Consider the following 15,450-nt stretch of genomic DNA (forward strand, 5'->3'; position numbering starts at 1 on the left):
TCAATAAAATGAAAAAGTATAAGCATTCAAATGAGGATTCAAAGACTTGGAACATTCAAAGGAAGCTTAGAGGCCACACCCCAAGAGCCAAGTCTGCATATTGAGGAACTGAGTAGTATACCCTTTCTCCTCTGAGCCCAGGGGATCATTCTCTCCAGCTTCTATCACATGATTAGAGCCCCTGAACTTTATTTGACTCATCCTCTGCTGAGCCTATGATGTCTCCTTAACACACTGGGGGATTTTTGCAGAAACCTGTGGCCAGCAATTGGTTATGTAAGAGAAGACTGAAACATCTCTAGTCAATACTGAGTGAATACTCCCTCAGAATAGGCTGCTCTCAGGTTTACAGAATCACTTCAAAATATGACATCATGTAACCCTCACAATAGTGCCAGGAGGAAGCAGTTAAGAGTGAAGCTGTGAAAGCCTTGGCATTTACCCTCATCCCTGATGAAGGCAGAACCCCAGGCCTGCACCCTCCCTTCCCCTGTGACCGTGCTGTGTGGCCCCACGTGTGCCATATACCCCCCAGGACACAGCCCTGCCCACCGGAGGGACAAGCCCCTGTGCCACCCACCAGGCGGAAAGCACCGGTTTCGCCACCAGGAGGCTTCCACAAGCCTCAGGACCACTTGGGGAAGACACTACAAGCAAGAGGAACTGTGATCCTGCAGCCAGCATGAAGGATCCCATAAACAGACAAAATCAGATGGCAGAGAGATGTTTCGGATGAAGGAACAAGATAAAAACTCACAAGAAACAGCTAAATGAAGAGAGCTACAAACAAAGAGAATTTAGACGAACGATGGTAAAAATGGTCCAAGATCTCGGAAAAAGAATGAGGCACAGATTGAGAACTTACAAGAGATGTTTAACAAAGAGCTACAAGATGTAAAGAACAAAGAGATACAAAGAATACAATACCTGGAATGAAAAATACACTAAAAGGAATCAAGGCAGGATAAATGAGGCATGAAAAATGAATAGCTGGAAACAATGGTAAGAATCACTGTTAAGGAACAGACCGAAGAGAAAACAATGGAAGGAAACAAAGCAGTCTCAGATACCTCTGGGGTATTAAACACACCAACACGTACCCTATAGGGTGCTAGAAGGAGAAGACAGAAACGGCCCGAGAAAACACCTGAGGAGGTTATAGCTGAAAACCTCCCTAACGTGAGAAAGGGAACACTCAAGTCTAGGATGCGCAGAGTGGCTCACAGGAGATGAACTCAAGGAGGGACACACTGAGACACATGACCAAATGACAAGAGAGAAAATATCAACACAGTAAGGAAGGGCAACACATGATATACAAGGAAATCCCCAGAAACCCATAAATTTATCCGCTGTTTCTTCAGTATAAACTCTGCAGACCAGAAGGGAGTATAGCATTATATATTCTAAGTAATGAAAGACAGATGGAAAATCTCTATACAGTCAGCAAAAACAAGTCCGGGAGCTGACTGTGGCTCAGATCATGAACTCCTGATCACAAAATTCATGCTTAAATTGAAGAAAGTAGGGAAAACCACTAGGCCATTCAGGTATGACCTAAATCAAATCCCTTAGATTATACAGTGGAAGTGACCAATAGATCTAACAGAGTGCCTGAAGAACTGTGGATGGGGGTTCGTAGCCCCGTACAGGAGGCGGCCATGATCAAAACCATCCCCAAGAAAAAGAAAGCCAGCCAGGCAAAGTGGTTGTCTAAGGAGACCTTAGACCCAATCATGAGTATGAAAATGAAACAATGATTAGAAAATGTTCAACAAACAGAAGTCCAGGACCTGATGGCTTCACAGACAAATTACATCACATGTTGAGAAAAGAGTTAACACCTATCCTTTTGAAACTCCTTCCAAAAGAATGAAGAGGAAGAAATACTCCCAAGGTCATTTTATGAGGCCAACTTCACCCTAATACCAAAACCAGACAAAGATGCCACACACAAAAAAAGGAAAGAAAATTACAGGCCAGTATCACTGATGAACACAGATGCAAAAATGCTCCAACTGTATATTAAAAGGATCATACACTATGATCAAGTGACATTAATCCCAGGGTTATAAGAATTTTTAAATATCTGTAAATCTACGTCACAATCCATTGTCACATTTATTCAACATAGTTTCAGAAGTCCTAGCTGTGACAGAGAAGAGAAAGAAATAAAAGGAATCCAAATTGGAAAACAAGTAAGACTGTCACTGTTTGCAGATGACATGATACGTGATACACAGAATATCCTAAAGATGCCACCAGGAAACTACTAGAGCTCATCAGTGAATTCAGTACAGTTGCAGGGCACAAAATTAGCACACAGCAGTCTTTTTCATTCCCATACACTAAAAACGAAGACCAAAAAGAGAAATTAAGGAAAGAATCCCATTTATCATCACATCAAAAACAATAAAAAACACAGGAATAAGTCCACCTAAGGACAAAAAAGACATCTACTCTGAAAACTATAACATGTTGATGAAAAAAACCAGAGATGACACAGATAGCAGGCTATACATACCATGTTCTTGGTAGAATCAGCACTGTCAAAATGAGAGTACTACCTAAGGCAATCTACATACTCAATTCCATTCTTATTAAATTAGCAGTGTCATTTTTCACAGAACTAGAACATCAGCCCTGGGATTTCTTTGGAAGGAATGATGCTACAGCTGAAACTCCAGGACTTTGGCCACCTCATGCGAAGAGTTGACTCATTGGGAAAGACTGATGCTGGGAGGGATTGGGGGCAGGAGGAGAAGGGGACAACAGAGGATGAGAGGGCTGGATGGCATCACCGACTCAATGGACGTGAGTTTGAGTGAACTCCGGGAGTTGGTGATGGACAGGGAGGCCTGGTGTGCTGTGATTCATGGGGTCGCAGAGTCAGACACGACTGAGCAACTGGACTGAACTGAGAACAAAGTTATTAAATTTATATGGATACAGGAAAGACCCAAAATAGCCAAAGCAATCCTGAGAAAGAAAATCAAAGCTGGAAGAAACAGGCTCCCTGACTTCAGACTATACTATATAGCAACAGTAATCAAAATAGTATGGTACTGGCACAGAAACACAGATCAGTGGAACAGGATAAAAAGCCAGAAATAAATTCACCCATCTATGGCCACCTAATCCATCACAAAAGGAGGCAAAAGTATACACTGGAGAAAAGCAGTCTCTTCTCAGTGGTGCTGGGAAAACTGGACAACTATATAAAAGAATGAAATTAGAACATTCCCTCAGAGAAGGCAGTGGCACCCCACTCCAGTACTCTTGCCTGGAAAATCCCATGGACAGAGGAGCCTGGTAGGCTGCAGTCCATGCGGTCACGAAGAGTCGGACACGACTGAGCGACTTCACTTTCACTTTTCACTTTCATACATTGGAGAAGGAAAGGGCAACCCACTCCAGGGTTCTTGCCTGGAAAATCCCAAGGACAGGGAGCCTGGTGGGCTGCCGTCTATGGGGTCGCACAGAGTCGGACACGACTGAAGCGCTTAGTAGTAGTAGAACACTTCCTAACACCGTTCACAAAAATAAACTGGAAATGGGTCAAAGACTTAAACGTAATGAGGCCAAACACTATAAAAGTCTTAGAAGAAAAGATAGAACACTGACATAAATTGCAGCAAGATCTTTTTGAATCCACCTTCTAAAGAAAAAAACTGAATGGTAGCTAACTAATTAAACTCAGAAACTTCTACACAGCAAAGGAAACCATAAACAAAATGAAAAGACAACCCACAGAATGGGAGAAAATATTTGCAAATGTGGCAACCAACAAGGGATTAATTTCCAAAATATACAAACAGCTCATGCAGTTGTATGTCAAAAAAAAAAAAAAAACAATCAAAAAGTGGGCAGAAGATATAAAGACATTTTTCCAAAGAAGACACACAGATGGCCCAAAAGCACATTTAAAGGTGCTCAACACTGCTAATTATCAGAGAAATGCAAATCAAAACTACAATGAGGTATCACTTCACAAGGGTCAGAATGGCCATTTAGAGCAAGTCTTCAAACAATAAATGCTGGGACGGGAGTGGGGCTAAAGGGAGCCCTCCTACTGTTCATGGGAATGTAAAGTGGCACAGTCACTACAGAGAACAGCTTGCGAGTTCCTTAAAAACTAAGAGAACTGCTATATGACCCAGCAATCCCACTCCTGGCTGGGCATATATCCCAAGAAAAATACAAAAGGACACATGCACCCCTCTGTTCACAGCAGCAGTATTTACAACAGCCAAGACAGGGAAGCGACCTGAGTGTCCACCGACAGAGGAGTGGATAACGAGTACGTGGTAGATATATACAATGGATTTTTATTACTCAGCCATTTCACAGAATAAAAATGCCATTTGCAGAAATATGGATGGACTCAGAGATTGCCATACTGAGCAAAATAAGAAAGACAAGTACATGATATCTCTTATATGCAGAATCTTTAAAAAAAAATGGTACAAATGAACTTAAGTACAAAACAGAGAGTCACAGGTGTGGAAGACAACACTGTGGTTACCCAGGGGAAAGGGGTGAGAAGGACACACGGGGAGGTTGGGACTATGTAAAATAGAGAACTGTTACAAACAAGGACCGATAACGGCCTATATGGGAGAAGGATCTAAAAAAGAGCAGATGTGTGGACACCTTACTCATTCTGCTTATGCCTGAAACTAGTACAATGTTAATCATATTCCAATAAAATAATGTGAATAATAGTGCCATTCACAGTACAATGAACGGACCTAGAGATTATCATACTTAGTGAAGTCAATCAGAGACAAATATTATCACTCATGTGGGCTCTAATTAAAAAAACTAACTTATTTATAAAACAGAAAGATTGACAGATATCAAAAACAAACTAATGGTTCCTAAAGGGGAAACACAGGAGGAACGGATAGATCACATACACTAGTCTATTTAAGACAGATAACCAACAAGGACCGACTGTATAGCACAGGGAAGTCCACTCAACATTCCACGATAATCTATATGAGGAAAGAATGTAAAAAAGAATGTATGTATAACTGAATCACCTCGTTCCACACCTGAAACTAACACAATACTGTAAATCAACTATACTCCAAAAATAGAATCCAAAGACTTCAACTGCAATCCCGGTTTATTCATTAACACCGTAACTCTGGACGCACTATTCATCTTCCGTGAACATCAGGTTTCCTACTTGTAGAGTGATTACAGATGATCATCCCTCCTAACCATCTTACACGGCTACTTTCTAGGGAGATATAAAAATGCTGGGGCATCTTCCTTTTTATTCCGGCTGTGCTGTGTGGCATGTGGAATCGTAATTCCCGGAGCAGGGATGAAACCCATGACCCCGGCACTGGCAGAGTGGAGTCTTAACCACTGGACCACCAGGCAAGTCCCAGTGGGGTATTTTCTTACTTTACCAAAAAAAAGGCACAAGGTTATCTGCAAACTCTCAAGTGCTCTTAGTATATCCTGTCTTCATTTGTATCAATCAGAAGCATTTTGGAAACTCAGAATCACGCTAGATTGCTCGGAGCAGGAGGAATAGGAGGTGATGGCCTAACAGATTCAGAGTGAGGCAGGTTTAAATACATTCTAAGTGAAAATAGTAACAAGACATAAAATGCATAGCGTATTTGGGTCCAATAAGTTTAAGGCGAGAACATGTGATTGGGTCTTAAATGGGTAAGTTTTCACTCATTTACTAAAACATTCACTTCTGTGGAACTAACTCCAGTGACACCACATGAGTTACTGCAATATCTATATTCACATGACTAAACAACCAGTTTAGGTAAGAGTACCCTAAAAAAGAAACTAAAATCCACAGGTCTGTTTAAGCAAACCTGCTCCGCCTGAGGAGGCTATGGCCCACAGCCTATCAGTTCACTTTCTGCTCCTTTTTGGCAACACCAAGTTTTGTGGCAGAAAGTTGGATTTTACCATGGTGCCAAATAATTTCCTACCTAACACAACATGTTATCCTACACTTTATAGGTATCCTAGGCCTATTTACAACAACATCTTTATATATTTTTACACGGTACATTCATAATGCCATGCAGATTATAAGAAAGACAAATCTGTTTTTCTTCCAAAAGTCAATTCTTTAATTTCAAACAAGAATTTGGACTTCCAGTAAGTAACCCTCATCACTCCTGTGAAATGTCGGGCTGAATGAGTTACAAGCTGGAGTCAAGATTACCAGGAAAAATAGCAACAACCTCAGGTAAGTGGATGATACCACTCTAATGGCAGAAAGTGGAGAGGAACTAAAGAGCCTCTTGGTGCGCGTGAAGGAGAAGAGTGAAAAAGCTGGCTTAAAACTCAATATAAAAAAAGTCAGATCATGGCATCCAGTCCCATCGTTTCATGGCAAGTAAAAGGGGAAAACGTGGAAGCAGGGACAGGACAGATTTCCTCTTCTTGGGCTCTTCCGACTCTTGCGACCCCACGGATTGGAGCCCACTAGGTTCCTCTGTCCATTAGATGTCCCAGGCAAGAATACTGGAGTGGGTTACCATTTCCTTCTCCAGGGGAATATTCCTGACTCAGGGATCGAACTTGGGTATCCTTGTTGCAGGTGGATTCTTTACCAACTGAGCTACAAGGGAAGATCTTTTTTGCCTACATAGTTAAATTTTTATGAACACAAGTAGGGAAGAAGACGTGTTGATGAGAAATAAATTAAAATTCATCAGCTATAATAAATTTGAAACCATTCATTCTATTTATCTTTGTCACAATGACCTTAATATTAACAACAGTCAGCAGTCCATTTGGTCTCATCATTCCGCACTGATCCAGGAAACAAAGCTACTGAATTGTATTTTAACAGCAACCTGACGGCTCTTACGTTTCCACAAAAGCCGTTCAGTGTACTTTTCCTACAGACTTAAAACAAACAAGCTGTTTCCTTTCCAGGAAGCTACGAATGTCATCCCTTAGCCTACCCAGTAACTGCAGTGACAAACTTGTTTGCTGTATCCAGGACACCCATCCACCTATTTCACAAGTCTGTTCTCCTGTTAGGTTTTTTGTGAACAGAGTCCAGTCAGCACACAATGCAGCGTATCTGTGTTATGAAAGCCTTACTGACTCTCTGGTTCTAAACACTTGAGGGAACATTCAGACACACGTGCGCACTTGAGATATGGGGGGAAAGCGACTCTGGACACACGGTCATTTGCTTCAGGGCAAGGATGAGGCACAGCCCGGGTAAAAACCCCCTCTACTGGTTTCTGTCACACTACTCTCTGTTTCTCTTAGATGCAAATTAGGGAGTAAGAGTTCAACTGAGTACATCTAAAGTCTCTTCTGAAGTTCACCGAAACCTCTATAACAAAGAGCAAATATGTGCAAATTTTAATCCTCTGCTAAGTGCATGAGAACTTATGTTACAGTAATAAATTGCAAGCATTCTAGCATCAGATAAAGGCTAATATTTTATAAAGTAAAGGGGACAAATACATTTGCAAAGGCAACCCAACTGAACTTAAGAGAACAAAAAGGAGATTAAATATTACTAAAAAGCTGACCTCAAAGTTGCTGGGTGGGGTGGGAGGGATGGGGGGAATGGCGGCATGAGAATCCATGTGATAGTAACTTCCTTTCTGAACTCAAATCCTTTAAAAATTTTAAAGCGGTTACTCAGAAGAAATGTAGCTACAAAGAGTTTAGTACAAACAGAAAAAAAACACATGGCTTCGCAAACTAAATAAGAGATTTTTCCACTATTCATTTCTTCTCTTCACACTCACATTAAGTGTGTGTACTAAATGTCTGCAGTTCACTGGGCACAGCGCACTTGCCAGACAGGCACATCTGACCGCGCCCCAGGCCCCACCCACCTGCTCCACCCTCGTACTTACAGAGTTCATCCCACTGAACAGGTCACCTGACCCCACATGAGCTGTGTGCACGAAGTTTGTGGGCTCTCCAATCATACTTCGGTCAATCCGCCGGCGCCTCTTCTAAAATATAAGGGATAATGTTCAGAAAATGGTCTTAACAAAAACTTATTCTGGTAGATTTATACATTATGCACAAATGACTCTCTATGAAAAATGTTTTTGCCCAGGACAGGAAAATACCTAAATCTTGGTATCGCCACAACCATCTCCTACGATGAACTCCCCCAGAGAAATATATGCACCAAAAAAAAAAAAAATTGGTAAAGCAAAATAATATTTAGAATTTAAAATAGATTATTTGATCTAACTTCGGCCATCCATGTATTTGTATAATAACCATTTAAGTTTTATTCTTAAAAAAAAAAAAGATATGTAAAAGTATCATCTGTAACCATCGTTCATAACAAGACAGTATGACGTAAGTACTGAATTCTGTGTCTCATCATTAAACACCGATGCTATTCTGATGGTTATTACTTAGATCATAGCCAACTGCCCTTTCCTGCTGGAGTGAATCTGTCGGCTAGTGGTACAGGGGAGGCTGGGTTCTAGTCCAGTCACTGATTTCCGGTCTCTTCTGGCTCTAAGTTACAAACCGCCTCCCCGTCGCTTCTGACACCCATGTCCCAGCAGCCCCCAGGACTGCAGCTGCAGGTCACGGCAGCCCTTGCTCCACCACACTAGGGACACTTCCTCACCATGCTGCTGTGTTCAACTGAACCATCCAAGATTTTTCAAGAGATGAAGGTGATTTTAAATTAGACCCAAGTTTTCCATGATGCCTTAGATTCTGTGATCGATTGAAGAGGCCACGGGCACAGCTGCCTTGTGTCCCAATGCCAACTCTGTGTAGCCCCATCTTCTTCCCTTTCAACAGAATATTTCTCCTGAAAGTGCTACCCGATCAAAACCAAGGCAAGCTGCAAACTAGTGGAACCAGGTCAGGCTGCCTCCCAACGTAGTGTTCCATGTCGCCATCCCCTGAAATGTTGCTATGCACATGATACACCCTAAAAGCTTATCCAAGTGACAGCTCTCCAGGGTTAGGATGTGATTTTCTATAAAACCACAAAAGTGGCGTGTTCACACATTAATTTTAGACCTAAAATAGGTATCACTTTACTGTCTCTACCTTTTATTGCCACAGAATCCCAAAAGAAGTCTCGAGTTCAACAGTGGCTCTGGAGCATCTCCAGGATCATTGCTTCTCCCTTCCAGTGTTCTGTAGGCATATGGGATCCCTCTCTAGCTGAACACAAATTTTGCTACAGTGTACCAAAGTTTCTTCTATTATTTCTTTGATACTTTTCCTTATGTTCTTTGTTTGCAATTTCTAGAGCCTCTGTTATGGGGACATCTGAATGTGCCTGTGTATCTAAGGAGGGTGGGGATGAGGAGGAAGGGAGAGAGTGTGTGTGTGACTTTCATCAGTTACTTGTTTCCTTTGTATGTTTCACTGAATTACAAAACAACTCCACTTCTTCCTCTCCAGGAATCCACATGTGTTCTTGTAGGCCAGAGAGTAAATATTTTAAGCCTGCAGGCCACACAGTCTGCCAAAGCTTTGACCCACTGTTATCACAGCAGGTAAGGAGCTGGAGACCGTGAGGGAGCAAGTGAGAATAGCGGTGTTCCATTTAACTTTTAAGCACAAAAAAGGGTGGCTCACAAGTTCTGGTTTAGTGACCTTAGCCCTAGATCAGAAATTTTTTTCAGTGGTAGATATGTTATTATTTTATCCATTATAATTTTAGGGGGAAGTTCTTTGCAGTTATTTTCTGATCTGAGACTTTATATTACATGATTTCCCTTTTTCTCTCAAAAATACCTGATTGAATAGAGTCTGTAACAACAGGTATTATAATCTATAACAACCTCAGAGCCAACTCACTGGAAAAGAAGCTGATGCTAGAAAGACTGAGGGCAGGAGGAGAAGGGGGTGAGGGGGTAAGATGGTTGGATGACACCATCAGCTCAATGCACATGAGTGTGATCAGAGGAGATAGTAACAGGGAAGCCTGACACGCTGCAGTCCACGGGGTCGCAGAGAGTCAGACACGACTGAACACCACCACCACCACCTAGAAGCAAAATATTCATTCCTTTACTTCTCCAAATTTAATTACTTCAAGCCCCTTTTTAAAGGGTTAAGATTCAATCCATCCTTGGGGCCCTGTCCCCTAGGGCTATACAAAGACTTCAGGTTAAAAGGCTTGGCAGCAAGCCAAGTATAAGGCCCTAGATCCTTTGTCTATGTCCTTCAACCTTCTCTTTCTTGGCGAAACATACCACCCCCTGCTGCCTTTACACAGGGCCACGTAAGGACCCGCGCGGACTCCCCGAGCACAGGTCCGCCACCTGCAGCCCTCCTTCGATGCAGGAGGCCAAGTGCCGCCAACGCAGTCGCTTCCACCCAGTTCCTGTTCTGCCCCTGGACTCTGAGTTTGTCTATTTCTATCCACCAAATTCAACAAAGTTCCCTTCACACTCTTCTCATCTGAGATGTTACAGCACAAGTCCCTAAATGGTCCTTGAGAAGCAGTGCCATCTCTTCTAGGACTAAGGAAGGGAAAAGGCAATGCAAATGCTAGTTTTGTGCCTACTTTTCCCTCGACAATACACTGCTACATTTCCACCAAACTTGTCTTATCAGAAACCCATGTTTCTCCAAGCACATCCAAATGCATCTGCACCAGAACAGGACATGAACTTTCTTGACACCTGATCAGGACAAACTGTTGGGGTTTCTTCCCCAGGATGCCCCTTGACTGACAGTAAAGGAGGAGGCTTCCAGGTTCTTGGCACACTCCAGACATAAGCAGAAAAGGGGAGATGTCTACAGATGGAGACAACGGTCAGCAGTTATAGTCGCTGGACTCTTGGCATCTGTAGGACTGTGGACTTTGTGCAGACCAGCCTGAAGGGGCCACAGCTCCCAAGTACAGAGGGTGCCACCTGGCTCAGCCAGAGGGCCCTCTAAAACAGGCAATGGGCTGGCCTATTGCAGAGAATAAGATCTACTTCCATATCATTCTTGCCCCATGAATACACAAGACTTCTAATAGTTCTGAAGATGTGGATTCAGAAGGGTGTGTCTGGGGCTTAGAAGGTGGCTACACTGGGCCCATGAATCCACATTATGTGAGTTATTCCAACAGCTGAATTATTGCAAGATGCGGGGAGAGAGGAGTCACCATGGTACACTGAGGCCACCAGCTATCTCACCCTGAAATGTTTCCTGAGAGATCAATGAACGGATGTGCTTGTAGGTCACTGTGCCTCTGAAGTAGCTATAGTAATATGCACTCATAAACAATAACACAACAGGCATGCTGAATGAGAGAGGATGTTCAGGAGGAGACAGCTGAACTGATTCAAAGGACAGGATGACATCAACCTGCTTGCATCATAGTAATTATGTTGGGTGACTAATTCATCATCTGAAAATAATGACTACTTTTCAACTTGAACTTTATGGAGCTGAGCATCACACTTTTCCTTTAGACTTCACTTCATGACATCTAGTCTAACCTTGATTTTAGGGTAAAAAAGCAGAAGTTTCAGTCCTCCCTTCTTTAAGGCTAGAAGGAGCCCAGCTTGTTAAGCAGGGGAATGACATGATCAGAATGGTTCTAAAAGGCTACTCCATGATCACTACAATGGAAAGCACGGCAGAGGGCACCAATGGAAAAGGTATTAGAATGATGCTGGCTAAAGGAGATTACTGAATTTCAACTACCAGTAGCAGAAATGGAAAGTTCAGGTTGAAGCTAAAATCAAAAACTGGATTTGAGAACTAGGGAAAGGTAAAAGTTATGAAAGATGAACAGATTTCAGACTGAATACAGGGTATATGATTTACTGGATTAGACAATTCTGGGAGAGCCTTGCTGGAAGAGTCATACTGGAAGAAGATGAAAGATTCCGTTTCAGACACACTGAGTTTGGGACTTAGCCAGCAGTCCAGTGGCTAAGACTCCGCACTCCCAATGCAAGGGGCCTGGGTTCCATCCCTGGTCAGGGAACTAGATTCTACATGCCACAGCTAAGAGTCCCCATGCCACAGTTAAAAATCGCGCACGCTGCAATGAAGACGGACAATCCCACGTGCCACAACTAAGTCCTGGGGAGCCAAACAAATAAATGGAAAGAAAAAAAAAAGACACACCAAATCTACGATAGCTATGAGACATTTAAGTGAGGCCTAGCAAATGATATTCAGCGTGCCTCACGTTCAAGGGCACTGAATACACAGATAGAGGATTCTGAGAAGCGCTAACTAGAGATGACAAACAGAGTCACCAGGATAAAGTGGTCTGAGTTAAGGAGACTTCCCAGGAAGAAAAGTGCACAGAAAAGCACTCCTCATAAGGCTGGATGAGGAAAATAAGCCATTAAAGCAAGCCAAAAAGGAGCAGCCTGGAAGTCAGGGGCAAAGTCAGATGTGGGCTCTTCAAGTGTGATGGGGGTTAGGTGACGCGCTGCACAGCTGGAGGGAGGTCAGGTGAAGAGAAGCGTGTCCCCTGGACTCGGCGCCTGCTCGGCACGCTGGTGACCCTGTGCCCGCAGTGACGGGGGCGCCAGCCATCAGGGGAGTGAGGGGAGGGGGCGGGGAAATGAGAGCTCCCACACAGAGCATGGGACAGAGTCTGGCCTCGAACGGGAGGAGACAGCTGTAGCTCAAGGGAGAAGAGGAAACCAGCAGACTGGATTTTTTCCCTTCAAGATGAGACAGACTTGATCATGCTTAGTTTCTGATGTGATAGATCCGAAAAGAAACGGGAGGTAAAGAAAAACGAAGGGTTATCAATATTATAAGTGCTCCAGAGAAGGTAGGAAGGACGGGATCCAGACCCGGGCTGAGGTGTTCTTCAGACTTCTGTTACTACTCTCTGAGTCAAAAACCTAGACTCTGAGTATAACTAAGTATTTTAAGATACAAAACTGAAATATTTTTCAGGCACAAGTCAGACATGTGAAGAACAGCCCACTTCTCTGGTGTGCTGTACCGAGAGCACAGGCCAGAGACAAGAATTAAATCGTGGGCAAACAGGGGAATTCCAGAGTCAGGCCTCTGCGAAGAAAAACAGGAAACGCTGTACTTCACTCAATACGCACGAACTGTTGTCAGTAGCAGAGTCACAGTTTTTCCTGGAAACATACTTTATTCTTCTTTATTCCTTATAGGGAACTTTACTAAAACTGTCAACCTTCTGAATAATTCCTGCCAACCTTAAAATATTAACTGTTATTCTGCGTAAGGCCAAGGCCCAAAGGTTAAAACAAATGAGTGGCTGTATTACCCTGAAGGACTAGGAAACATGTCTCTTCCCATTCAATGTGTGTCCACTACGCGTCATTAGAACTTTTGAGGGCTTCCCTGGTGGCTCAGTTGATAAAAGAATCTGCTTTCAATGCAGGAGACCTGGGTTTGATCTCTAGTTGGAAAGATCCCCTGGAGAAAGGAATGACAGAATCCCACTCCAGTATTCTCTCCTGGAGAATCCCATGGACAGAGAGGCCTGGCGGGCTACAGTCCACAGGGTCACAAGAGTCAGACACGACTTAGCGACTAAACCACCACCACCACCACCGTTATTTAAGTCCTAGAGACTAAATCTTAGATACTAGACAGTTGTTCAATGAAATGTTGATATCCAGAATTTGCTTTTATTTATCCAGAAGGGGTGGAGGGAGGCGCTCTTCCTTCCCTTATTAGTTTTTAAAAAGATACGTTCATGCATTTTGTTTTCCTCCTAGTCTACAACTTACATAAAAACTTATGCACTGAGTACTAGCAAAAATGGTTATGTCACAAATATGAATAAGAAATATTTACTTTCATGTCTGATTTTCATGAGAACATAATCTTATCTGTACTCTTTCTGAGGCCTTACAATTCTAAAATGCACTATGTACTTCCTGTCTTCCTCTCTTAACTCTAACATATATATATTTAGGAGATATATTTGAAGTTTTTAAAAAATACACTGTGGAGCTACCACATCAACATACCGCGAACTGCAATACCCATTTAGTCTAAAACGCTGCTATCTATATGCATTATTCATGCACTCCCATCACATGTTCCTTCTTTGAAAATAAAAATTACTAGGCCAATACAAAAGTAAAAATCTGGAATATAAAATTCAGACAAAGGATCATGCTGAGACTATGTTTCCAAAGGATCCCCTCTCTGCTCTCCCGCTTGTCTCTGACGTGCGCTCCGTCCCTCTGCGCCTATGTGCTCTGTGCGCGCGGCCTTCTCCAGGGTGTCCTAGGGTCCCCTTTCCCCTCCTCCCCCATGTCTTCACCTTATTAACTACGCTGATGACTCGTGAGTCTACTTTCTCTTCTCTGAGCATTAGACACACATTCAACTGCTTACTGGACACGTCCGTGTGAATGCTGACAGGATACTCAAACTTCCTATGTTCACAAAGTGTAAAGCGTTAGTCACTCAGTCGTGTCCGACTCTTTGCGACCCATGGATTGTAGCCCGCCACACTCCTCTGTCCATGGGATTCTCTAGGCAAGAATACTGGAGTGGGTTGCCATGCCCTCCTCCGGGGGATTTGTCCCAGGATCGAACCTGGGTCTCCTGCATTAGCAGGCAGGTTCTTTGCCGTCTGAGAGGCCAGGGAATCCCACTTGTGATGGTGGTTTAGTCACTAGCTCGTGTCCGATTTTTGTGCCGCCATGGACTACAGCCCGCGAGGCTCCTCTGTCTGTGGGATTCCCCAGGCGAGGATGCTGGAGGGGGCCACCATCTCCTTCTCCTGTGTCCACAAGTAAGCGTGTAACCTCACTTCTGCAGCCTGGTCCTCCTTTCCACGCCCCCTGGGGTGGGCAACGCTCCTAGCAGTACTTCAAGCCAGGGCTGAGGGCTCTGCTTCGCTCCTCCTCTTCCTCACAGTATCCTGGGGATTCGGTCCTATCCTACCCTTCCTCTCTCCACCCCACGGCACTGCCACAGCCTTCCTTCAGCCCCACCGCCTTCCACCTACATTGCTGTAGTCACTGCCTAACTGATTTGCTCGAGCTTCACAGCCTTCCTTCCCTGCCTGATACTCCTTGCCCTGTATTTAGATCTACCTTTCCAAGTACAAAACTGATGTCACGCACCACTTTAAAATCCCTCAATGGCTTTTCAAAACCTGCAGGCTGAATTTAAACTCTCGAAGCCTATGAAACCCTGTTCTCTCTCCAGCCTCATCTATCAACGTTTCCTTGCATTCTAAGCTTCGGTCTGCTACTCGAAGCTCCTTAAAGATGCTATGATCCAACTTTCTCACTTCTCTGCCCTCGATCTGAAGGACCCTCCCTACTGCTCCGTGGCTAACTCGGGCACCTCTTCTCTATACCCTTGCTCTGAGGTTCCATGCTCCTCCCTTCTGTACTCACAGAACCTTGTGTTCACTTCCACCAAAGTAAAATTTGCATCTCACACCAAATTTAAAAGGCCCGCTGCATCACAGATGTGCTCCTCACAGAGAGGGCATGTAAAACGTCAGCCCACCAAGGGCCAGTGCCA

The 15,450-nt window shown here is 43.6% G+C and overlaps 1 protein-coding gene across 1 annotated transcript in view; it reads right to left on the reverse strand.

Annotated features, from left to right (window-relative positions):
- Positions 1-15,450, reverse strand: part of CDC42SE2 (CDC42 small effector 2) — a 119,388-nt gene that overhangs the window by 3,857 nt on the left and 100,081 nt on the right. Inside the window, exon 4 of the mRNA XM_061422882.1 lies at positions 7,875-7,976. Coding sequence (XP_061278866.1) covers positions 7,875-7,976 — 102 coding nt within the window. The remainder of the gene's footprint in view (positions 1-7,874; positions 7,977-15,450) is intronic.

The sequence above is a fragment of the Bos javanicus genome, chromosome 7 (genome assembly GCF_032452875.1).
Source record: "Bos javanicus breed banteng chromosome 7, ARS-OSU_banteng_1.0, whole genome shotgun sequence".
Classification (NCBI taxonomy): domain Eukaryota; kingdom Metazoa; phylum Chordata; class Mammalia; order Artiodactyla; family Bovidae; genus Bos; species Bos javanicus.